General features: G+C 36.0%; 8 protein-coding genes across 12 annotated transcripts; all 8 read left to right on the plus strand.

The window, feature by feature from the left end:
* Positions 1 to 367: 367 nt before the first annotated feature.
* Positions 368 to 1,025, plus strand: LOC119596777 (tenecin-3-like). Its single transcript, XM_037946140.1, has 2 exons — positions 368 to 404; positions 559 to 1,025. Exon 2 carries the CDS (start codon positions 560 to 562, stop codon positions 944 to 946), a length of 387 nt encoding a protein of 128 aa, XP_037802068.1. The 5' UTR covers positions 368 to 404; position 559; the 3' UTR covers positions 947 to 1,025.
* A 1,810-nt stretch (positions 1,026 to 2,835) lies between these two features.
* Positions 2,836 to 5,876, plus strand: LOC119597103 (tenecin-3-like). Of its 3 annotated transcripts, none has more exons than XM_037946758.1 (2): positions 2,836 to 2,899; positions 5,384 to 5,876. In XM_037946758.1, the coding sequence occupies exon 2, from the start codon at positions 5,385 to 5,387 to the stop codon at positions 5,781 to 5,783; it is 399 nt and encodes a 132-aa protein (XP_037802686.1). In that variant the 5' UTR covers positions 2,836 to 2,899; position 5,384; the 3' UTR covers positions 5,784 to 5,876. The 3 variants fall into 3 exon arrangements, with proteins under 3 accessions (XP_037802686.1, XP_037802540.1, XP_037802626.1); XM_037946612.1 differs by lacking the exon at positions 2,836 to 2,899 and adding an exon at positions 2,908 to 2,951; XM_037946698.1 differs by lacking the exon at positions 2,836 to 2,899 and adding an exon at positions 5,220 to 5,248.
* LOC119597594 lies at positions 3,025 to 3,500 on the plus strand. The gene has a single exon (XM_037947216.1). It carries the CDS (start codon positions 3,036 to 3,038, stop codon positions 3,420 to 3,422), a length of 387 nt encoding a protein of 128 aa, XP_037803144.1. The 5' UTR covers positions 3,025 to 3,035; the 3' UTR covers positions 3,423 to 3,500.
* A 122-nt stretch (positions 5,877 to 5,998) lies between the features above and the next one.
* On the plus strand, positions 5,999 to 8,727 carry LOC119576121. Its single transcript, XM_037923684.1, has 3 exons — positions 5,999 to 6,050; positions 6,615 to 6,622; positions 8,237 to 8,727. Exons 1-3 carry the CDS (start codon positions 5,999 to 6,001, stop codon positions 8,630 to 8,632), a joined length of 456 nt encoding a protein of 151 aa, XP_037779612.1. The 3' UTR covers positions 8,633 to 8,727.
* A 1,776-nt stretch (positions 8,728 to 10,503) lies between these two features.
* Positions 10,504 to 16,411, plus strand: LOC119597290 (tenecin-3-like). 3 transcript variants are annotated; one of them, XM_037946935.1, is made up of 2 exons: positions 10,504 to 10,517; positions 15,918 to 16,411. In XM_037946935.1, the coding sequence occupies exon 2, from the start codon at positions 15,919 to 15,921 to the stop codon at positions 16,315 to 16,317; it is 399 nt and encodes a 132-aa protein (XP_037802863.1). In that variant the 5' UTR covers positions 10,504 to 10,517; position 15,918; the 3' UTR covers positions 16,318 to 16,411. The 3 variants fall into 3 exon arrangements, with proteins under 3 accessions (XP_037802863.1, XP_037802937.1, XP_037802794.1); XM_037947009.1 differs by lacking the exon at positions 15,918 to 16,411 and adding an exon at positions 10,653 to 11,145 and having other exon boundaries at positions 10,505 to 10,517; XM_037946866.1 differs by lacking the exon at positions 10,504 to 10,517 and adding an exon at positions 15,715 to 15,781.
* Positions 13,321 to 13,999, plus strand: LOC119597499 (tenecin-3-like). The gene is made up of 2 exons (XM_037947107.1): positions 13,321 to 13,352; positions 13,506 to 13,999. The coding sequence occupies exon 2, from the start codon at positions 13,507 to 13,509 to the stop codon at positions 13,903 to 13,905; it is 399 nt and encodes a 132-aa protein (XP_037803035.1). The 5' UTR covers positions 13,321 to 13,352; position 13,506; the 3' UTR covers positions 13,906 to 13,999.
* A 2,273-nt stretch (positions 16,412 to 18,684) lies between the features above and the next one.
* Positions 18,685 to 19,355, plus strand: LOC119586976 (tenecin-3-like). The gene is made up of 2 exons (XM_037936056.1): positions 18,685 to 18,706; positions 18,862 to 19,355. Exon 2 carries the CDS (start codon positions 18,863 to 18,865, stop codon positions 19,259 to 19,261), a length of 399 nt encoding a protein of 132 aa, XP_037791984.1. The 5' UTR covers positions 18,685 to 18,706; position 18,862; the 3' UTR covers positions 19,262 to 19,355.
* A 1,884-nt stretch (positions 19,356 to 21,239) lies between these two features.
* Positions 21,240 to 21,668, plus strand: LOC119587999 (holotricin-3-like). Its single transcript, XM_037937037.1, has one exon. The coding sequence runs from the start codon at positions 21,255 to 21,257 to the stop codon at positions 21,651 to 21,653; it is 399 nt and encodes a 132-aa protein (XP_037792965.1). The 5' UTR covers positions 21,240 to 21,254; the 3' UTR covers positions 21,654 to 21,668.
* Positions 21,669 to 22,231: the final 563 nt, after the last annotated feature.

Here is a 22,231-nt window from a genome sequence, read left to right on the forward strand (position 1 = left end):
CCAGGATTAACCTGTGATCAACATAAGATTAAGGAATTTTTTTCCCGGCAGAATTTTTCCAGACGCTGTTTCTCAGAAGCTTTGATGACGTCACTTGAGACTCGTTAGTATTGCAGTATTCAATTTTTGTGCCGAATAACATGGAGTCTAACAGACTATCAAACGAAAAGATTTCCGTGAAAAGATTAAAAGAAACATCTTTCCCATTTTTTTATGCAAGAAGTTACTTAAAGAAAAAACTAGGATTGCCAATGAAAGGATAATAAAAGAGAGAAAACTTAACGCTGGCAACATCTACCTCCCGCCTGGAGTTTCCCTGGGAAAGATTTGCAGCAGGTGAGAGTACGTATATAAGGACGCGCTCTCTATGAATCCTCAGAGTGCAGCTTGCAACTGAAGTGAACGTAAGTCACACTCTTTTCCATTGATATATTAGGTCATATCGATGTCTATGTCCCTTTCTGTCACGTATAATCTAGACATATAGGAAACATAATGACCTTTTCAGATTACTTATAATATAAAAGTAACATTCCATTTTTTTTCTCTCTCTCTCAGGATGGCTCGTAACGTGGCAATGACCTCCCTCCTTTTGGCTCTGTGCCTCATAGCAGCAGTTTCTGGACACAGCACGTATGGCATTGGCGGACACAGACCTGTTGTCCACGGCAGTGGGTTGCTCGGTGGTGTCCACGGAGGTGCTCTTGGTGGTGTTCACAGCGGTGTCCTCGGAGGTGTCCACGGAGGTAGTGTTCATGGCCTAGGACTCGTAGGCTCTGGCATCCACGGCGCTGGATCCTTCAACACCGCTCATTACCCTGGTATTGTGCCTGGTTACAGCTTCTACGACCAAAGACCCGTGCTCGGATACAACAGCTGCAAGTACTGGTGCAAGAGTAATTATACCAACAAGTACTACTGCTGCCAACGACCTTACCAAGGATAGACTCACAATTCTTCTATGTTGATCGTCTGCTAAAGCATCAGAAATTATTTACTCAAAAATAAAACTTATTTTCCACGATTCTGTTTGCAATCAATCATATCCTTCTTTCTTTTGTCATGCTCTACAAAATCATCCATATATTCACATATTCACATACATACATACTGTATGTAGACAGACAGACAGATAGGTAATATATATGTTGTATCTGCGTCTACAATCACACAGACGAGTTATACGACGCGCAATGTGCCTTAATATCTTGAAGTATTTTGACCACTTTATACTTTGTACCGATTTTTTTTTTTTTTTTTTTACAAATATGAAGAAAGAATGTTGAAAATCCGAAGATAATATTACCTTAGTTACAAAAATAAAAGGAAAGAATGAATTTACCAATAGAAGACCAAAACCAGATTCAGACAACAAAATCTTTCATTTATTTCTCATTGATAAGGTTGTTCCATTACCTCGTGTTACCACTAAAACGTCCATCAACTAAATGTTTATAATAAAAACAAGATTCCGAAAAAAAATCTTGCTGCATTTCTTCCTGTATGATATCCACTTAACCATAATCGTGAAGTCAGGATATTGAAGATTACTGATATTGAAGATTTTAACATTACTGAAAAAAGTATTAAGATATTAATTCATAACTGATGGATCTACTTTGGTTGATATATGAAATCGTTATGAGTAGTTGGGGAATTTTACACAGATAAGGCCTTTGCGAGTATTATTAAAACAATTATAAACTTGTAAGCTCTTTGAGCTTTTACGCAATTAAAAAAGAAGAAAAAAGGGATTCCTGTGAAAACACGGCCATGAACATAAACATTCATTAATAGAAATATCTATGTCTAGTTTAAGTTCTTGTATTCGTAGCTATTGTTTTGAGTTGCGAATCTCGATTGTTTAGCCTTGCTCAGAGAAGCGTTTGGAGGGAAGTTGTATGATATTACGAAGGTAGCATACGTTTATTCAGACCCTATAGTAAAATTACGTGGAAAGAAAATGAAATTAGCGTTAAGATTTAGCTAAAATACTTGCTGCCGTATTCATAGCTGGTCCCTTAAGCTTCATCTAATTCATGTGGTGAGAGAATTTTAATACGTGTTCTTTATCAGAGAACTAAAATTGAAATTTGTGATAATCTTTTAAAGATACATGTTAATATCTTAATGCTTTTTTCAGTAATGTTAAAATCTTCAATATCCTGACTTCACGATTCACCAAAGTAGATCCATCAGTGTTACTTATACATGAAAAAATAATGTATACAATATAATGTATATGACTTAATTGCTCTATTCCTCCACTACCCCAGCCCCCACCCTCTCTGGTGCTCAATATTTGCCTAAAGTAGCACCTAACGTAGTGCTATAGAATGTCTTCTACGGAAGACTTTGGTGCTATGGAGCTCCTGGGTATTGCTATCGGGGAACTCTAAATTTCTCTCCATCTGTCCTTCTATCTGTCTACCTATCATTATCTGCCTATCTACCTATCTATATCAATCTTTATCTACCTATTATTTTATGTACCTATCCAGCATTATAGTGTAATGTTTATAGCTCAATCAGAGATGAGAAGTGCGTGGGAAAATCTGATAAACGGGCGGGCTTTTCCAGACCAAGCAACTCATGGAATCCATCTTTACGTCATTAAAAGTTGCCAATTCTTCCCACATTCAATTATTTGCGATATGACAAAAATTAAATTACTAACAAATATGCTTCGCTTTTAAATTGGAACATATTAATGTTGTTGTGTTTTTTATGGGCGATAATTTACGAAATACGTTCATTTAATTGAAAAGAAAAATGAATGTTGGGAACACCTCGCTCTCGCCTGAAGTTCCCTGGGCGAGAGCGGGCAGGCGATGCGACAACGTATATAAGGAGGGACCGTGAATGAATCTTCAGAGTGCAGCTTCCAGCTGAAAATCAAGTAAGTTACTTCTCTAACATGTGAATTCATTTTATGAAATGTTCAAGTCAGAGTAAGTGCAATGGTATTGTTATAAATCTTTCCAAACTAGATCATCTATAACCTAAAATTAACATAAATTTCTTTTCTTTTTAGCATGGCTCGTAACGTGGGTGTGACCTCCCTCCTCGTGGCTCTGTGCCTCATAGCAACAGTTTCTGGACACAGCACGTATGGCATTGGCGGACACAGACCTGTTGTCCACGGCAGTGGGTTGCTCGGTGGTGTCCACGGAGGTGCTCTTGGTGGTGTTCACAGCGGTGTCCTCGGTGGTGTCCACGGAAGTAGTGTTCATGGCCTAGGACTCGTAGGCTCTGGCATCCACGGCGCTGGATCCTTCAACACCGCTCATTACCCTGGTATTGTGCCTGGTTACAGCTTCTACGACCAAAGACCCGTACTCGGATACAACAGCTGCAAGTACTGGTGCAAGAGTAATTATACCAACAAGTACTACTGCTGTCAACGACCTTACCAAGGATAGACCCAAAGTATTTATTTGTTGATTGTCTGCTAATGCATTAGAAATTATTTACTCAAAAATAAAACTTATTTTTCGCGATTCTCTTTGTAATCAGTCATATCCTTCTTTCCTTTGTCATGCTCTACAAAATCATCCATATATTCACATACATACATACTGTATGTAGACAGACAGACAGATAGGTAATATATATATGTATATGCGTCTACAATCACACAGACGAGTTATACGACGCGCAAGGTGCCTTAATATCTTGAGGTATTTTGACGACTTTAAACTTTGTACCGATTTTTTTTCTCTCTCTCTTTACAAATACGAAAAAAGAATGTTGAAAATCCGAAGATAATATTACCTTAGTTACAAAAATAAAAGGAAAGAATGAATTTACCTATAGAAGACCAAAACCAGATTCAGGCAACAAAACCTTTCATTTATTTCTCATTGATAAGGTCGTTCCATTACCTCGTGTTATCACTAAAACGTCCATCAACTAAATGTTTATAATGAAAATAAGATTCTAAAAAAAAAAAAAATCTTGCTGCATTTCTTCCTGTATGATATCCACGTAACCATAATCGGGAAGTCAGGATATTGAAGATTTTAACATTACTGAAAAAAGTATTAAGATATACATAATGAGATCTACTTGGTGATATTATGAAATCGTATGGTAGTTGGATTTACACAGATAAGGCCTTTGCGAGTATTTTAAAAACAATTAAACTGTACTCTTTGAACTTACGCAATTAAAAAAGAGAAAAAGGATCTGTGAAACGGCAGAATAAAAAACATTCATTATAGAATTCATGTCTAATTTAAGTTCTTGTATTCGTAGCTTGCTTTGATTGCAATCTCGATTGTTAGCTTGCTCAGAAGCAAAGCATGGAGGAATTGTATACTACGAAGGCAGCATAGTTATTCAGATCGTATAGTAAATACGTGGAAAGAAAATGAATTACGTTAGATTTTGTAAAATACTTGCTGCCGTTTATCAAGCTGGTCTCTTAGCTTCATCTAATTGTGTGAGAGAATTTAAAATCTTTAAAGTAATGTTTAATATCTAATACTTTTATAATGTTAAAATCTTAATATCGACTTCAACGTTCACCAAAGTAGATCCATCAGTGTTACTTATACATGAAAAAATAATGTATACAATATAATGTATATGACTTAATTGCTCTATTCCTCCACTACCCCAGCCCCCACCCTCTCTGGTGCTCAATATTTGCCTAAAGTAGCGCCTAACGCAGTGCTATAGAATGTCTTCTACGCAAGACTTTGGTGCTATGGAGCTCCTGGGTATTGCTATCGGGGAACTCTAAATTTATCTCCATCTGTCCTTCTATTTGTCTACCTATCATTATCTGCCTATCTACCTATCTATATCAACCTTTATCTACCTATTATTTTATGTACCTATCCAGTGTAATGTAATGTTTATAGCTCAATCAGAGATGAGAAGTGCGTGGGAAAATCTGATAAACGGGCGGGCTTTTCCAGACCAAGCAACTCATGGAATCCTTCTTTACATCATCAAAAGTTGCCAATTCTTCCCACATTCAATTATTTGCGATATGACAAAGAAAATTAAATTACTAACAAATATGCTTCGCTTTTAAATTGGAACATATTAATGTTGTTGTTTTTTTTTAGATGGGCGATAATTTACGAAATGCGTTCATTTTAATTGAAAAAAAAATTAATGTTGGGAACACTTCGCTCTCGCCTGGAGTTCCCTGGGCGAGAGCGGGCAGGCGATGCGACAACGTATATAAGGAGGGACCGTGAATGAATTCAGAGTGCAGCTTCCAGCTGAAAATCAAGTAAGTAACTTCTCTAACATGTGAATTCATTTTATGAAATGTTCAAGTCAGAGTAAGTGCAATGGTATTGTTATAAATCTATTCAAACTAGACCATCTATAATCTAAAATTAACATAAATTTCTTTTCTTTTTAGCATGGCTCGTAACGTGGCAGTGACCTCCCTCCTCGTGGCTCTGTGCCTCATAGCAGCAGTTTCTGGACATAGCACGTATGGCATTGGCGGACACAGACCTGTTGTCCACGGCAGTGGGTTGCTCGGTGGTGTCCACGGAGGTGCTCTTGGTGGTGTTCACAGCGGTGTCCTTGGTGGTGTTCACGGCGGTGTCCACGGAGGTAGTGTTCATGGCCTAGGACTCGTAGGCTCTGGCATCCACGGCGCTGGATCCTTCAACACCGCTCATTACCCTGGTATTGTGCCTGGTTACAGCTTCTACGACCAAAGACCCGTGCTCGGATACAACAGCTGCAAGTACTGGTGCAAGAGTAATTATACCAACAAGTACTACTGCTGCCAACGACCTTACCAAGGATAGACTCACAATTCTTCTGTGAAAAGTATTTTTTCTGTTGATTGTCTGTTAGAGCATCATAAATTATTTACTCATAAATAAAACTTATTTTCACGACTCCGTTTATTTGATGTCATCTCTCACCCTCTTTTCGTGCTCTGCAAAATCATACATTCACATATTCCCATGTGTGCATATGCATACAGACAGATAGATGTTGTACACGTACAGACACGAACATGAGTTATGGGAGTCAAAATCAGTATATAGAAGTACCCATGAGACCAATTTGTACTTACAAATTCTGCAGATCATATAAATGAAGTTATAAGGATAAATATATATATATATATATATATATATATATATATATATATATGTGTGTGTGTGTGTGTGTGTGTGTGTGTGTGTGTGTGTGTGTGTGTGTATATATGTAAATAACTAAGTCACTTTCAGAAAAAAAATACATACTCAATAATGAACATGAAAATAATTTTCTTTCTCTTTCTCTGTTTTCATTTCCTAAATCAGCCTGTCTACACTGTCCACTTTAACTGAAATCTGCATGATATTCACGTAACCATAAACGGAAAGCGAGGTTATGGAAGAATGTCACTGTAATGTGAAACACTGACACTTTAACATATGTGAAAATATTAGAAGTCGAATTTTCGACTCTGTGAATAAGAACATATATTTCAAAATTTTAACCGCAAGAAGTAGATGAAGCTTAAGGAACCAAGTATGAATACGGTCACAAGTACCTTAATTAAAGCTCACTAATTACATTTTCCTTCACCGTGATTATACTATAAATTCTGAAACACTTCTTAATATCACACGACTTTCCTCTAGACGCTTCTGTGAGCAAGATTAATCAATCTCGATTCGAGACTCAAAACAGTGGATAAAAACACAAGAACTTTTATTAAGCACAGAAGTTTATAATAAAGGCTGTATTCTTTTTCTTACAGTAATTCTGATTTGTTATTGATTGTTATTATATAAAAGCTCTAATAGCAGATTAGTGAAGCTTCCAGTTGAAGTGAATTTAAGTTACTGCCTTCATAAATTCCATTCATTCAAAGAATCAAAGTAGATTAGATATGATGTTGTGGTTACCATAAACCTTTTCAGACCAGATCATAGTGACAATTTTTTTTTTTTTTTTTTTTTTTTTTTTTTTTTGAGGGTGGCTCGTAACGACCTCCCTCCTTGTGCCTCTGTGTATCGTGGCACAGATATATATGTATAAATATGTATATATATATATATTCATATATATAATGTATATATAGAAATATATATGCATATACACTATGTACATATATGTATATATAATATATATATATATATATATATATATATATATATATATATATATATATATATATATATATCAGTTGTTTAGCTGACATATGAAAGTTGAACATTTGGTAATGATCTGGAATGAATCTATAAATCATAGTCTGTACACTTTCAACCTAATGAGATACAATGCAGTAAAATAAAACAATCTCTTTTCCAGCCGCATCCAAACCCTCGTCTCTTCCATCTGGTTGACTCTCCCAAACGCTATCTCTTTCTTCGTCTCTCCCTCTCTTTCTCTTTCTCTGTATTTTCTTAGCTATCTATATATTTGACACTCGCTCTCTCTCCCTTTCTCTCTCTTTATATATATACATACATACATATATATATGTATATATGTATGTATATATGTATGTGTGTATGTATATATATATACATATATATAATATATATGCATATATGTACACGTGTGTGTGTGTGTGTGTGTATTGGTGCTTAATGAAATCAACTTTTCATCTTTGACTGGACTGTTTCGAACCTGGCCACCGATTCCCTCATCCCCACAAAGGCAAAATAGAAAAAAAAACGTAAATAGATAATGCACTGTGTGTAATCTCGATACCAGGATTAACCTGTGATCAACATAATAAGATTAAGGATTTTTTTCCGGGCAGAATTTTTCCAGACGCTGTTTCTCAGAAGCTTTGATGACGTCACTTGAGACTCGTTAGTATTGCAGTATTCATTTTTTGTGGCGAATAACATGGAGTCCAACAGACAATCAAACGAAAAGATTTCCATGAAAAGATTAAAAGAAATATATTTTTTAACGCAAGAAATTACTTAAAGAAAAACTTGTATTGCCAATGAAAGGGTAATAAAAGAGAGAAAACTGAACGCTGGCAACATCTACCTCCCGCCTGGAGTTCCCTGGGCAAGATTTGCAGCAGGTGAGAGTACGTATATAAGGACGCGCTCTCAATGAATGCTCAGAGTGCAGCTTGCAACATAAGTGAACGTAAGTCACAATCTTTTCCATTGATATATTAAGTCATATCGATGTCTATGCCCCTTTCTGTCACGTATAATCTAGACATATAGGAAAAAATGACCTTTTCAGATTATTAATATAAAAGTAACATTCTATTTTTTTTTCTCTCTCTCAGGATGGCTCGTACGTGGGAGTGACCTCCCTCCTTTTGGCTCTGTGTCTCATGCAGCAGTTTCTGGACACAGCAGTATGGTATTGGGGGACACGACCTGTTGTCCACGGCAGGTGGTTGCTCGGTGGTGTCCACGGAGGTGCTCTTGGTGGTTTTCACAGCGGTGTCCTGGGAGGTGTTCACGGCGGTGTCCATGGAGGTAGTGTTCATGGCCTAGGACTCGTAGGCTCTGGCATCCACGGCGCTGGATCCTTCAACACCGCTCATTACCCTGGTATTGTGCCTGGTTACAGCTTCTACGACCAAAGACCCGTGCTCGGATACAACAGCTGCAAGCACTGGTGCAAGAGTAGTTATACCAACAAGTACTACTGCTGCCAACGACCTTACCAAGGATAGACTCACAATTCTTCTATGAAAAGTATTTATTTGTAGATCGTCTGCTAAAGCATCAGAAATTATTTACTCAAAAATAAAACTTATTTTTAACGATTCTCTTTGTAATCAATCATACCCTTCTTTCCTTTGTCATGCCCTACAAAATGATCCATATATTCACATATTCACATACATACATACTGTATGTAGACAGACAGACAGATAGGTAATATATATGTATATGCGTCTACAATCACACAGACGAGTTATACGACGCGCAATGTGCCTTAATATCTTGAAGTATTTTGACCACTTTATACTTTGTACCGATTTTTTTTTTTTTTTTTTTTTTTTTTTTTTTTTTTTTTTTTTACAAATATGAAGAAAGAATGTTGAAAATCCGAAGATAATACTACCTTAGTTACAAAAAAAGGAAAGAATTGATTTACCAATAGAAGACCAAAACCAGATTCAGACAACAAAATCTTTCATTTATTTCTCATTTATAAGGTCGTTCCATTAGCTCGTGTTACCACTAAAACGTCCATCAACTAAATGTTTATAATAAAAATAAGATTCCGAAAAAAAAAAATCTTCCGTCATTTCTTCCTGTATATCCACGTAACCATAATCGGGAAGTCAGGATATTGAAGATTTTAACATTACTGAAAAAAGTATTAAAACATTAGCATGTATCTTTAAAAGGTTATCACAAATTTCAGTTTCAGTTCTCTGATAAAGAACACGAATTAAAATTCTCTCACCACATGAAATAGATGAAGCTTAAGAGACCAGCTGTGAATACGGCAGCAAGTATTTTAGCTAAATCTTAACGCTAATTTCATTTTCTTTCCATGTAATTATACTATAAGGTCTGTATAAACGTATGCTGCCTTCGTAATATACAACTTCCCTCCAGACGCTTCTCTGAGCAATGCTAAACAATCGAGATTCGCAACTCAAAACAATAGCTACGAATACAAGAACTTAAACTAGACATAGATATTTCTATTAATAAATGTTTATGTTCATGGCCGTGTTTTCACAGGAATCCCTTTTTTCTTCTTTTTTAATTGTGTAAAAGCTCAAAGAGCTTACAAGTTTGTAATTGTTTTAATAATACTCGCAAAGGCCTTATCTGTGTAAAATTCCCTTAGTACTCATAACGATTTCATATATCAACCAAAATAGATCCATCAGTGTTAATTATACATGAAAAAATAATGTATACAATATAATGTATATGACTTAATTGCTCTAATCCTCCACTACCCCAGGCCCCACCCTCTCTGGCGCTCAATATTTGCCTAAAGTAGCGCCTAACGTAGTGTTATAGAATGTCTTCTACGCAAGACTTTGGTGCTATGGAGCTCCTGGGTATTGCTATCGGGGAACTCTAAATTTATCTCCATCTGTCCTTCTATCTCTCTACCTATCATTATCTGCCTATCTACGTATCTATATCAATCTTTATCTACCTATTATTTTATGTACCTATCCAGCATTATAGTGTAATGTTTATAGCTCAATCAGAAATGAGAAGTGCGTGGGAAAATCTGATAAACGGGCGGGCTTTTCCAGACCAAGCAACTCATGGAATCCTTCTTTACATCATCAAAAGTTGCCAATTCTTCCCACATTCAATTATTTGCGATATGACAAAGAAAATTAAATTACTAACAAATATGCTTCGCTTTTAAATTGGAACATATTAATGTTGTTGTTTTTTTTTAGATGGGCGATAATTTACGAAATGCGTTCATTTTAATTGAAAAAAAAATGAATGTTGGGAACACTTCGCTCTCGCCTGGAGTTCCCTGGGCGAGAGCGGGCAGGCGATGCGACAACGTATATAAGGAGGGACCGTGAATGAATCTTCAGAGTGCAGCTTCCAGCTGAAAATCAAGTAAGTAACTTCTCTAACATGTGAATTCATTTTATGAAATGTTCAAGTCAGAGTAAGTGCAATGGTATTGTTATAAATCTATTCAAACTAGACCATCTATAATCTAAAATTAACATAAATTTCTTTTCTTTTTAGCATGGCTTGTAACGTGGCAGTGACCTCCCTCCTCGTGGCTCTGTGCCTCATAGCAGCAGTTTCTGGACATAGCACGTATGGCATTGGCGGACACAGACCTGTTGTCCACGGCAGTGGGTTGCTCGGGGGTGTCCACGGAGGTGCTCTTGGTGGTGTTCACAGCGGTGTCCTTGGTGGTGTTCACGGCGGTGTCCACGGAGGTAGTGTTCATGGCCTAGGACTCGTAGGCTCTGGCATCCACGGCGCTGGATCCTTCAACACCGCTCATTACCCTGGTATTGTGCCTGGTTACAGCTTCTACGACCAAAGACCCGTGCTCGGATACAACAGCTGCAAGTACTGGTGCAAGAGTAATTATACCAACAAGTATTACTGCTGCCAACGACCTTACCAAGGATAGACTCACAATTCTTCTGTGAAAAGTATTTTTTCTGTTGATTGTCTGTTAGAGCATCATAAATTATTTACTCATAAATAAAACTTATTTTCACGACTCCGTTTATTTGATGTCATCTCTCACCCTCTTTTCGTGCTCTGCAAAATCATACATTCACATATTCCCATGTTGTGCATATGCATACAGACAGATAGATGTTGTACATGTACAGACACGAACATGAGTTATGGGAGTCAAAATCAGTATATAGAAGTACCCATGAGACCAATTTGTACTTACAAATCCTGCAGATCATATAAATGAAGTTATAAGGATAAATAAATGTATATATATATATATATATATATATATATATATATATATATATATATATATGTAAATAACTAAGTCACTTTCAGAAAAAAATACATACTCAATAATGAACATGAAATTAATTTTCTTTCTCTTTCTCTGTTTTCATTTCCTAAATCAGCCTGTCTACACTGTCCACTTTAACTGAAATCTGCATGATATTCACGTAACCATAAACGGAAAGCGAGGTTATGGAAGAATGTCACTGTAATGGGAAACACTGACACTTTAACATATGTGAAAATATTAGAAGTCGAATTTTCAACTCTGTGAATAAGAACACATATTTCAAAATTTTAACCGCAAGAAGTAGATGAAGCTTAAGGGACCAAGTATGAATACGGTCACAAGTATCTTAATTAAAGCTCACTAATTACATTTTCCTTCACCGTGATTATACTATAAATTCTGAAACACTTCTTAATATCACACAACTTTCCTCTAGACGCTTCTGTGAGCAAGATTAAGCAATCTCGATTCGAGACTCAAAACAGTAGATAAAACACAAGAACTTTTATTAAGCACAGAAGTTTGTAATAAAGGCCGTATTTTTTTTTTTTTTTTTTTTTTTTTTTACAGTAATTCTGATTTGTTATTGATTGTTATTAAATAAAAGCTCTAATAGCAGATTAGTGCAGCTTCCAACTGAAGTGAATTTAAATTACTGCCTTCTCCATTCACTCAAAGATTCAAAGTAGATTTGGTATGATGTTGTGGTTACCATAAACCTTTTCAGACCAGATCATAGTGTCAAATTAACGTGAATTTCTTTTTTTCTTTTTCTTTCTTTCTTTTTTTTGAGGGTGGCTCGTAACGACCTTCCTCCTTGTGCCTCTGTGTATCGTATGTATATATATGTATATATATGTATATATATATATATATATATATATATATATATGTATATAATGTATATATAGAAATATATATGTATATACACTATGTACACATATGTATATATACTATGTATATATATATATATATTATATATATATATATATATATATATATATATATATATATCATTGTTTAGCTGACATATGAAAGTTGAACATTTGGTAATGATCTGGAATGAATCTATAAATCATAGTCTGTACACTTTCAACCTAATGCGATACAATGCAGTAAAATAAAACAATCTCTTTTCCAGCCGCATCCAAACCCTCGTCTCTTCCATCTGGTTGACTCTCCCAAACGCTATCTCTTTCTTCGTCTCTCCCTCTCTTTCTCTTTCTCTGTATTTTCTTAGCTATCTATATATTTGACACTCGCTCTCTCTCCCTTTCTCTCTCTTTATATATATACATACATACATATATATATATGTATATATGTATGTGTGTATGTATATATATATACATATATATAATATATATGCATATATGTACACGTGTGTGTGTGTGTGTGTGTGTGTGTGTATTGGTGCTTAATGAAATCAACTTTTCATCTTTGACTGGACTGTTTCGAACCTGGCCACCGATTCCCTCATCCCCACAAAGGCAAAATAGAAAAAAAAAACATGTAAATAGATAATGCACTGTGTGTAATCTCGATACCAGGATTAACCTGTGATCAACATAATAAGATTAAAGATTTTTTTCCGGCCAGAATTTTTCCAGACGCTGTTTCTCAGAAGCTTTGATGACGTCACTTGAGACTCGTTAGTATTGCAGTATTCATTTTTTGTGGCGAATAACATGGAGTCCAACAGACAATCAAACGAAAAGATTTCCTTGAAAAGATTAAAAGAAATATATTTTTTAACGCAAGAAATTACTTAAAGAAAAACTTGTATTGCCAATGAAAGGGTAATAAAAGAGAGAAAACTGAACGCTGGCAACATCTACCTCCCGCCTGGAGTTCCCTGGGCAAGATTTGCAGCAGGTGAGAGTACGTATATAAGGACGCGCTCTCAATGAATCCTCAGAGTGCAGCTTGCAACTGAAGTGAACGTAAGTCACAATCTTTTCCATTGATATATTAAGTCATATCGATGTCTATGTCCCTTTCTGTCACGTATAATCTAGACATATAGGAAACATAATGACCTTTTCAGATTACTTATAATATAAAAGTAACATTCTATTTTTTTCTCTCTCTCTCAGGATGGCTCGTAACGTGGCAGTGACCTCCCTCCTTTTGGCTCTGTGTCTCATGGCAGCAGTTTCTGGACACAGCACGTATGGTATTGGCGGACACAGACCTGTTGTCCACGGCAGTGGGTTGCTCGGTGGTGTCCACGGAGGTGCTCTTGGTGGTGTTCACAGCGGTGTCCTCGGAGGTGTTCACGGCGGTGTCCACGGAGGTAGTATTCATGGCCTAGGACTCGTAGGCTCTGGCATCCACGGCGCTGGATCCTTCAACACCGCTCATTACCCTGGTATTGTGCCTGGTTACAGCTTCTACGACCAAAGACCCGTGCTCGGATACAACAGCTGCAAGTACTGGTGCAAGAGTAGTTATACCAACAAGTACTACTGCTGCCAACGACCTTACCAAGGATAGACTCACAATTCTTCTATGAAAAGTATTTATTTGTTGATCGTCTGCTAAAGCATCAGAAATTATTTACTCAAAAATAAAACTTATTTTTCACGATTCTCTTTGTAATCAATCATACCCTTCTTTCCTTTGTCATGCCCTACAAAATGATCCATATATTCACATATTCACATACATACATACTGTATGTAGACAGACAGACAGATAGGTAATATGTATGTATATGCGTCTACAATCACACAGACGAGTTATACGACGCGCAATGTGCCTTAATATCTTGAAGTATTTTGACCACTTTATACTTTGTACCGATTTTTTTTTTTTTTTTTTTTTTTTTTTTTTTTTTTTACAAATATGAAGAAAGAATGTTGAAAACCCGAAGATAATATTACCTTAGTTACAAAAAAAAGGAAAGAATGAATTTACCAATAGAAGACCAAAACCAGATTCAGACAACAAAATCTTTCATTTATTCCTCATTGATAAGGTCGTTCCATTACCTCGTGTTACCACTAAAACGTCCATCAACTAAATGTTTATAATAAAAATAAGATTCCGAAAAAAAAAAAAATCTTCCGTCATTTCTTCCTGTATATCCACGTAACCATAATCGGGAATTCAGGATATTGAAGATTTTAACATTACTGAAAAAAGTATTAAAATATTAGCATGTATCTTTAAAAGGTTATCACAAATTTCAATTTCAATTCTCTGATGAAGAACACTTATTAAAATTCTCTCACTACATAAATTAGATGAAGCTTAAGAGACCAGCTATGAATACGGCAGCAAGTATTTTAGCTAAATCTTAACGCTAATTTCATTTTCTTTCCACGTAATTATACTATACGATCTGAATAAACGTATGCTGCCTTCGTAATACCATACAACTTCCCTCCAAACGCTTCTCTGAGCAAGGCTAAACAATCGAGATTCGCAACTCAAAACAATAGCTACGAATACAAGAACTTAAACTAGACATAGATATTTCTATTAATAAATGTTTATGTTCATGGCCGTGTTTTCACAGGAATCCCTTTTTTCTTTTTTAATTGTGTAAAAGCTCAAAGAGCTTACAAGTTTATATTTGTTTTAATAATACTCGCAAAGGCCTTATCTGTGTAAAATTCCCAAACTACTCGTAACGATTTCATATATCAACCAAAGTAGATCCATCAGTGTTACTTATACATGAAAAAATAATATATACAATATAATGTATATGACTTAATTGCTCTATTCCTCCACTACCCCAGCCCCCACCCTCTCTGGTGCTCAATATTTGCCTAAAGTAGCACCTAACCTAGTGCTATAGAATGTCTTCTACGTAAGACTTTGGTGCTATGGAGCTCCTGGGTATTGCTATCGGGGAACTCTAAATTTATCTCCATCTGTCCTTCTATCTCTCTACCTATCATTATCTGCCTATCTACCTATCTATATCAATCTTTATCTACCTATTATTTTATGTACCTATCCAGCATTATAGTGTAATGTTTATAGCTCAATCAGAAATGAGAAGTGCGTGGGAAAATCTGATAAACGGGCGGGCTTTTCCAGACCAAGCAACTCATGGAATCCTTCTTTACATCATCAAAAGTTGCCAATTCTTCCCACATTCAATTATTTGCGATATAACAAAGAAAATTAAATTACTAACAAATATGCTTCTTTTCCTAATTGGAACATATTAATGTTGTTGTTTTTATATGGGCGATAATTCACGAAATACGTTCATTTAATTGAAAAAAAAAGAATGTTGGGAACACTTCGCTCTCGCCTGGAGTTCCCTGGGAGAGAGCGGGCAGGCGATGCGACAAAGTATATAAGGAGGGACCGTGAATGAATCTTCAGAGTGCAGCTTCCAGCTGAAGATCAAGTAAGTTACTTTTCTAAAATGTGAATTCATTTTATGAAATGTTCAAGTCAGAGTAGGTGCAATGGTATTGTTATAAATCTTTTCAAACTAGATCATCTATAATCTAAAATTAACATAAATTTCTTTTCTTTTTTAGCATGGCTCGTAACGTTGCAGTGACCTCCCTCCTCGTGGCTCTGTGCCTCATAGCAGCAGTTTCTGGACACAGCACGTATGGCATTGGCGGACACAGACCTGTTGTCCACGGCAGTGGGTTGCTCGGTGGTGTCCACGGAGGTGCTCTAGGTGGTGTTCACAGCGGTGTCCTCGGAGGTGTTCACGGCGGTGTCCACGGAGGTAGTGTTCATGGCCTAGGACTCGTAGGCTCTGGCATCCACGGCGCTGGATCCTTCAACACCGCTCATTACCCTGGTATTGTGCCTGGTTACAGCTTCTACGACCAAAGACCCGTGCTCGGATACAACAGCTGCAAGTACTGGTGCAAGAGTAATTATACCAACAAGTACTACTGCTGCCAACGACCTTACCAAGGATAGACTCACAATTCTTCTGTGAAAAGTATTTTTTCTGTTGATTGTCTGTTAGAGCATCATAAATTATTTACTCATGAATAAAACTTATTTTCACGACTCTGTTTGATGTCATTTCTCACCCTTTTTTCGTGCTCTGCAAACTCATACGTTCACATATTCCCATGTGTGCATATGCATACAGACAGATAGATGTACACGTACAGACACGAACATGAGTTATGGGAGTCAAAATCAATATATAGAAGTATCCATGAGACCAATTTATACTTACAAATTCTGCAGATCATATAATTGAACTTACAAGGATAATATATGTATATATATATATATATATATATGTGTGTGTGTGTGTGTGTGTGTGTGTGTGTGTGTGTGTGTGTGAATAACTAAGTCACTTTCAGAAAAAAAAAATACATACTCAATAATGAACATGAAAATAATTTTCTTTCTCCTCTGATTTCATTTCCTAAGTCAACCTGTATACACTGACCGCTTTAACTGAAATCTGCATGATATTCACGTAACCATAAACGGAAAGCGAGGTTATGGAAGAATGTCACTGTAATGTGAAACACTGACACTTTAACATATGTGAAAATATTAGAAGTCGAATTTTCAACTCTGTGAATAAGAACACATATTTCAAAATTTTAACCGCAAGAAGTAGATGAAGCTTAAGGGACCAAGTATGAATACGGTCACAAGTATCTTAATTAAAGCTCACTAATTGCATTTTCCTTCACCGTGATTATACTATAAATTCTGAAACACTTCTTAATATCACACGACTTTCCTCTAAACGCTTCTGTGAGCAAGATTAAGCAATCTCGATTCGAGACTCAAAACAGTAGATAAAACACAAGAACTTTTATTAAGCACAGAAGTTTATAATAAAGGCCGTATTTTTTTTTTTTTTTTTTTTTTTTTTTTTTTTACAGTAATTCTGATTTGTTATTGATTGTTATTATATAAAAGCTCTAATAGCAGATTAGTGAAGCTTCCAACTGACGTGAATTTAAATTACTGCCTTCTCCATTCACTCAAAGATTCAAAGTAGATTTGGTATGATGTTGTGGTTACCATAAACCTTTTCACACCAGATCATAGTGTCAAATTAACGTGAATTTCTTTTTTTCTTTTTCTTTCTTTCTTTTTTTTGAGGGTGGCTCGTAACGACCTTCCTCCTTGTGCCTCTGTGTATCGTATGCATATATATGTATATATATGTATATATATATATATATATATACATATATATATATATATATATATATATATATATATTTATATAATGTATATATAGAAATATATATGTATATACACTATGTACACATATGTATATATACTATGTATATATATATATATATATATATATATATATATATATATATATATATATATATATATCAGTTGTTTAGCTGACATATGGAAGTTGAATATTTGGTAATGATCTGGAATGAATCTATAAATCATAGTCTATACACTTTCAACCTAATGAGATACAATGTAGTAAAATAAAACAATCTCTTTTCCAGCCGCATCCAAACCCTCGTCTCTTCCATCTGGTTGACTCTCCCAAACGCTATCTCTTTCTTGTGTCTCCCTCTCTTTTTCTTTCTCTGTATTTTCTTAGCTATCTATATATTTGACACTCGCTCTCTCTCCCTTTCTCTCTCTTTATATATATACATACATATATATATATATATATATATATATATATATATATATATATGTATGTATATATGTATGTATGTATGTGTGTGTGTATGTATATATATACACATATATATAATATATATGTATATATGTACACATATGTGTGTGTGTGTGTGTGTGTGCGTGTGTGTGTATTGGTGCTTAATGAAATCAACTTTTCATCTTTGACTGGACTGTTTCGAACCTGGCCACCGATTCCCTTATCCCCACAAAGGCAAAATAGAAAGTAAACATGTAAATAGATAATGCGTTGTGTGTGATTTCGATACCAGGATTAACCTGTGATCAACATAATAAGATTAAGGATTTTTTTCCGGGCAGAATTTTTCCAGACGCTGTTTCTCAGAAGATTTGATGACGTCACTTGAGACTCGTTAGTATTGCAGTATTCAATTTTTGTGCCGAATAACATGGAGTCTAACAGACTATCAAACGAAAAGATTTCCGTGAAAAGATTAAAAGAAACATCTTTCCCATTTTTTTATGCAAGAAGTTACTTAAAGAAAAAACTAGGATTGCCAATGAAAGGATAATAAAAGAGAGAAAACTGAACGCTGGCAACATCTACCTCCCGCCTGGAGTTCCCTGGGCAAGATTTGCAGCAGGTGAGAGTACGTATATAAGGACGCGCTCTCAATGAATCCTCAGAGTGCAGCTTGCAACTAAAGTGAACGTAAGTCACAATCTTTTCCATTGATACATTAAGTCATATCGATGTCTATGTCCCTTTCTGTCACGTATAATCTAGACATATAGGAAACATAATGACCTTTTCAGATTACTTATAATATAAAATAACATTCTATTTTTTTTTTCTCTCTCTCTCAGGATGGCTCGTAACGTGGCAATGACCTCCCTCCTTTTGGCTCTGTGTCTCATGGCAGCAGTTTCTGGACACAGCACGTATGGTATTGGCGGACACAGACCTGTTGTCCACGGCAGTGGGTTGCTCGGTGGTGTCCACGGAGGTGCTCTTGGTGGTGTTCACAGCGGTGTCCTCGGAGGTGTTCACGGCGGTGTCCACGGAGGTAGTATTCATGGCCTAGGACTCGTAGGCTCTGGCATCCACGGCGCTGGATCCTTCAACACCGCTCATTACCCTGGTATTGTGCCTGGTTACAGCTTCTACGACCAAAGACCCGTGCTCGGATACAACAGCTGCAAGTACTGGTGCAAGAGTAGTTATACCAACAAGTACTACTGCTGCCAACGACCTTACCAAGGATAGACTCACAATTCTTCTATGAAAAGTATTTATTTGTTGATCGTCTGCTAAAGCATCAGAAATTATTTACTCAAAAATAAAACTTATTTTTCACGATTCTCTTTGTAATCAATCATATCCTTCTTTCCTTTGTCATGCCCTACAAAATGATCCATATATTCACATATTCACATACATACATACTGTATGTAGACAGACAGACAGATAGGTAATATGTATGTATATGCGTCTACAATCACACAGACGAGTTATACGACGCGCAATGTGCCTTAATATCTTGAAGTATTTTGACCACTTTATACTTTGTACCGATTTTTTTTTTTTTTTTTTTTTTTTTTTTACAAATATGAAGAAAGAATGTTGAAAATCCGAAGATAATATTACCTTAGTTACAAAAATAAAAAAGGAAAAATGAATTTACCTATAGAAGACCAAAACCAGATTCAGACAACAAAATCTTTCATTTATTTCCCATTGATAAGGTCGTTCCATTTCCTCGTGTTACCACTAAAACGTCCATCAACTAAATGTTTATAATAAAAAAAGATTCCGAAAAAAAAAATCTTCCGTCATTTCTTCCTGTATATCCACGTAACCATAATCGGGAAGTCAGGATATTGAAGATTTTAACATTACTGAAAAAAATTATTAAAATATTAGCATGTATCTTTAAAAGGTTATCACAAATTTCAATTTCAGTTCTCTGATAAAGAACGCGTATTAAAATTCTCTCACCACATGAATTAGATGAAGCTTAAGATACCAGCTATGAATACGGTAGCAAGTATTTTAGCTAAATCTTAACGCTAATTTCATTTTCTTTCCACGTAATTATACTATAGGGTCTGAATAAACGTATGCTGCCTTCGTAATATACAACTTCCCTCCAGACGCTTCTCTGAGCAAGGCTAAACAATCGAGATTCGCAACTCAAAACAATAGTTACGAATACAAGAACTTAAACTAGACATAGATATTTCTATTAATGAATGTTTATGTTCATGGCCGTGTTTTCACAGGAATCCCTTTTTTCTTCTTTTTTAATTGTGTAAAAGCTCAAAGAGCTTACAAGTTTATAATTGTTTTAATAATACTCGCAAAGGCCTTATCTGTGTAAAATTCCCTTAGTACTCATAACGATTTCATACATCAACCAAAGTAGATCCATCAGTGTTAATTATACATGAAAAAATAATGTATACAATATAATGTATATGACTTAATTGCTCTAATCCTCCACTACCCCAGCCCCCACCCTCTCTGGCGCTCAATATTTGCCTAAAGTAGCACCTAACGTAGTGCTATAGAATGTCTTCTACGCAAGACTTTGGTGCTATGGAGCTCCTGGGTATTGCTATCGGGGAACTCTAAATTTCTCTCCATCTGTCCTTCTATCTGTCTACCTATCATTATCTGCCTATCTACTTATCTATATCAATCTTTATCTACCTATTATTTTATGTACCTATCCAGCATTATAGTGTAATGTTTATAGCTCAATCAGAGATGAGAAGTGCGTGGGAAAATCTGATAAACGGGCGGGCTTTTCCAGACCTAACAACTCATGGAATCCTTCTTTACGTCATCAAAAGTTGCCAATTCTTCCCACATTCAATTATTTGCGATATGACAAAGAAAATTAAATTACTAACAAATATGCTTCTTTTTCTAATTGGAACATATTAATGTTGTTGTTTTTTATATGGGCGATAATTCACGAAATACGTTCATTTAATTGAAAAAAAAATGAATGTTGGGAACACCTCGCTCTCGCCTGGAGTTCCCTGGGCGAGAGCGGGCAGGCGATGCGACAAAGTATATAAGGAGGGACCGTGAATGAATCTTCAGAGTGAAGATCAAGTAAGTTACTTCTCTAAAATGTGAATTCATTTTATGAAATGTTCAAGTCAGAGTAGGTGCAATGGTATTGTTATAAATCTTTTCAAACTAGATCATCTATAATCTAAAATTAACATAAATTTCTTTTCTTTTTAGCATGGCTCGTGACGTTGCAGTGACCTCCCTCCTCATGGCTCTGTGCCTCATAGCAGCAGTTTCTGGACACAGCACGTATGGCATTGGCGGACACAGACCTGTTGTCCACGGCAGTGGGTTGCTCGGTGGTGTCCACGGAGGTGCTCTTGGTGGTGTTCACAGCGGTGTCCTCGGAGGTGTTCACGGCGGTGTCCACGGAGGTAGTGTTCATGGCCTAGGACTCGTAGGCTCTGGCATCCACGGCGCTGGATCCTTCAACACCGCTCATTACCCTGGTATTGTGCCTGGTTACAGCTTCTACGACCAAAGACCCGTGCTCGGATACAACAGCTGCAAGTACTGGTGCAAGAGTAATTATACCAACAAGTACTACTGCTGTCAACGACCTTACCAAGGATAGATTCGCTTTCTTTTATAATGTATTCGTTATTTACTGACCTTGTGATATATATTTTATTTCTACTGAAATTAAATTCCTTTGGTTGATTATTTTCGTATTTCTCTCACCTGTAAAAATTAAAAAGGAAAACTTAATCATTGCAAAAAAAAAAAATAATGATAATAAAATTACTTTGAAATGGACAGTAATATGAATAAATGTCTGTCTAGTGATCAGAGTGAACATTTAAAAAGGACAAAGCATAAGAAATGATCCGTATGTCGTATGTCTTACAAGATCTTCACACTTTCCCGTGGGCAGGATTGGGGCAGGATGTAGGTTAAGGAAGGGGTACACTAGGATAAAAGAAACGGGAACAAGCTTGGGGCAAGGGAAAAGGTGCGGAAGAATGAATGGAAAAAAAAGAAAAACCCATCACTATGATAGGTATGGAGTCTTTGCAGTTTTGAGAGGAAATCTTGGAGTACAAGGCAAAGATATAGAATAGAAACTTACTAGATTGAGGAAAAGGTAAGGAGACAGAATAGAAAAAAGGAGAATAGGAGAAAAGAACAACCGAAATAAGATAAGAAAATAAC

Source organism: Penaeus monodon, chromosome 1 (genome assembly GCF_015228065.2).
Source record: "Penaeus monodon isolate SGIC_2016 chromosome 1, NSTDA_Pmon_1, whole genome shotgun sequence".
NCBI lineage: Eukaryota > Metazoa > Arthropoda > Malacostraca > Decapoda > Penaeidae > Penaeus > Penaeus monodon.

Excerpts from the sequence above, each read along its gene's own strand:
- LOC119596777 (XM_037946140.1), top strand. The coding sequence starts at position 560 with ATGGCTCGTAACGTGGCAATGACCTCCCTCCTTTTGGCTCTGTGCCTC.
- LOC119597594 (XM_037947216.1), top strand. The coding sequence starts at position 3,036 with ATGGCTCGTAACGTGGGTGTGACCTCCCTCCTCGTGGCTCTGTGCCTC.
- LOC119576121 (XM_037923684.1), top strand. The coding sequence starts at position 5,999 with ATGAGTTATGGGAGTCAAAATCAGTATATAGAAGTACCCATGAGACCA.
- LOC119597499 (XM_037947107.1), top strand. The coding sequence starts at position 13,507 with ATGGCTCGTAACGTGGCAGTGACCTCCCTCCTTTTGGCTCTGTGTCTC.
- LOC119597290 (XM_037946935.1), top strand. The coding sequence starts at position 15,919 with ATGGCTCGTAACGTTGCAGTGACCTCCCTCCTCGTGGCTCTGTGCCTC.
- LOC119586976 (XM_037936056.1), top strand. The coding sequence starts at position 18,863 with ATGGCTCGTAACGTGGCAATGACCTCCCTCCTTTTGGCTCTGTGTCTC.
- LOC119587999 (XM_037937037.1), top strand. The coding sequence starts at position 21,255 with ATGGCTCGTGACGTTGCAGTGACCTCCCTCCTCATGGCTCTGTGCCTC.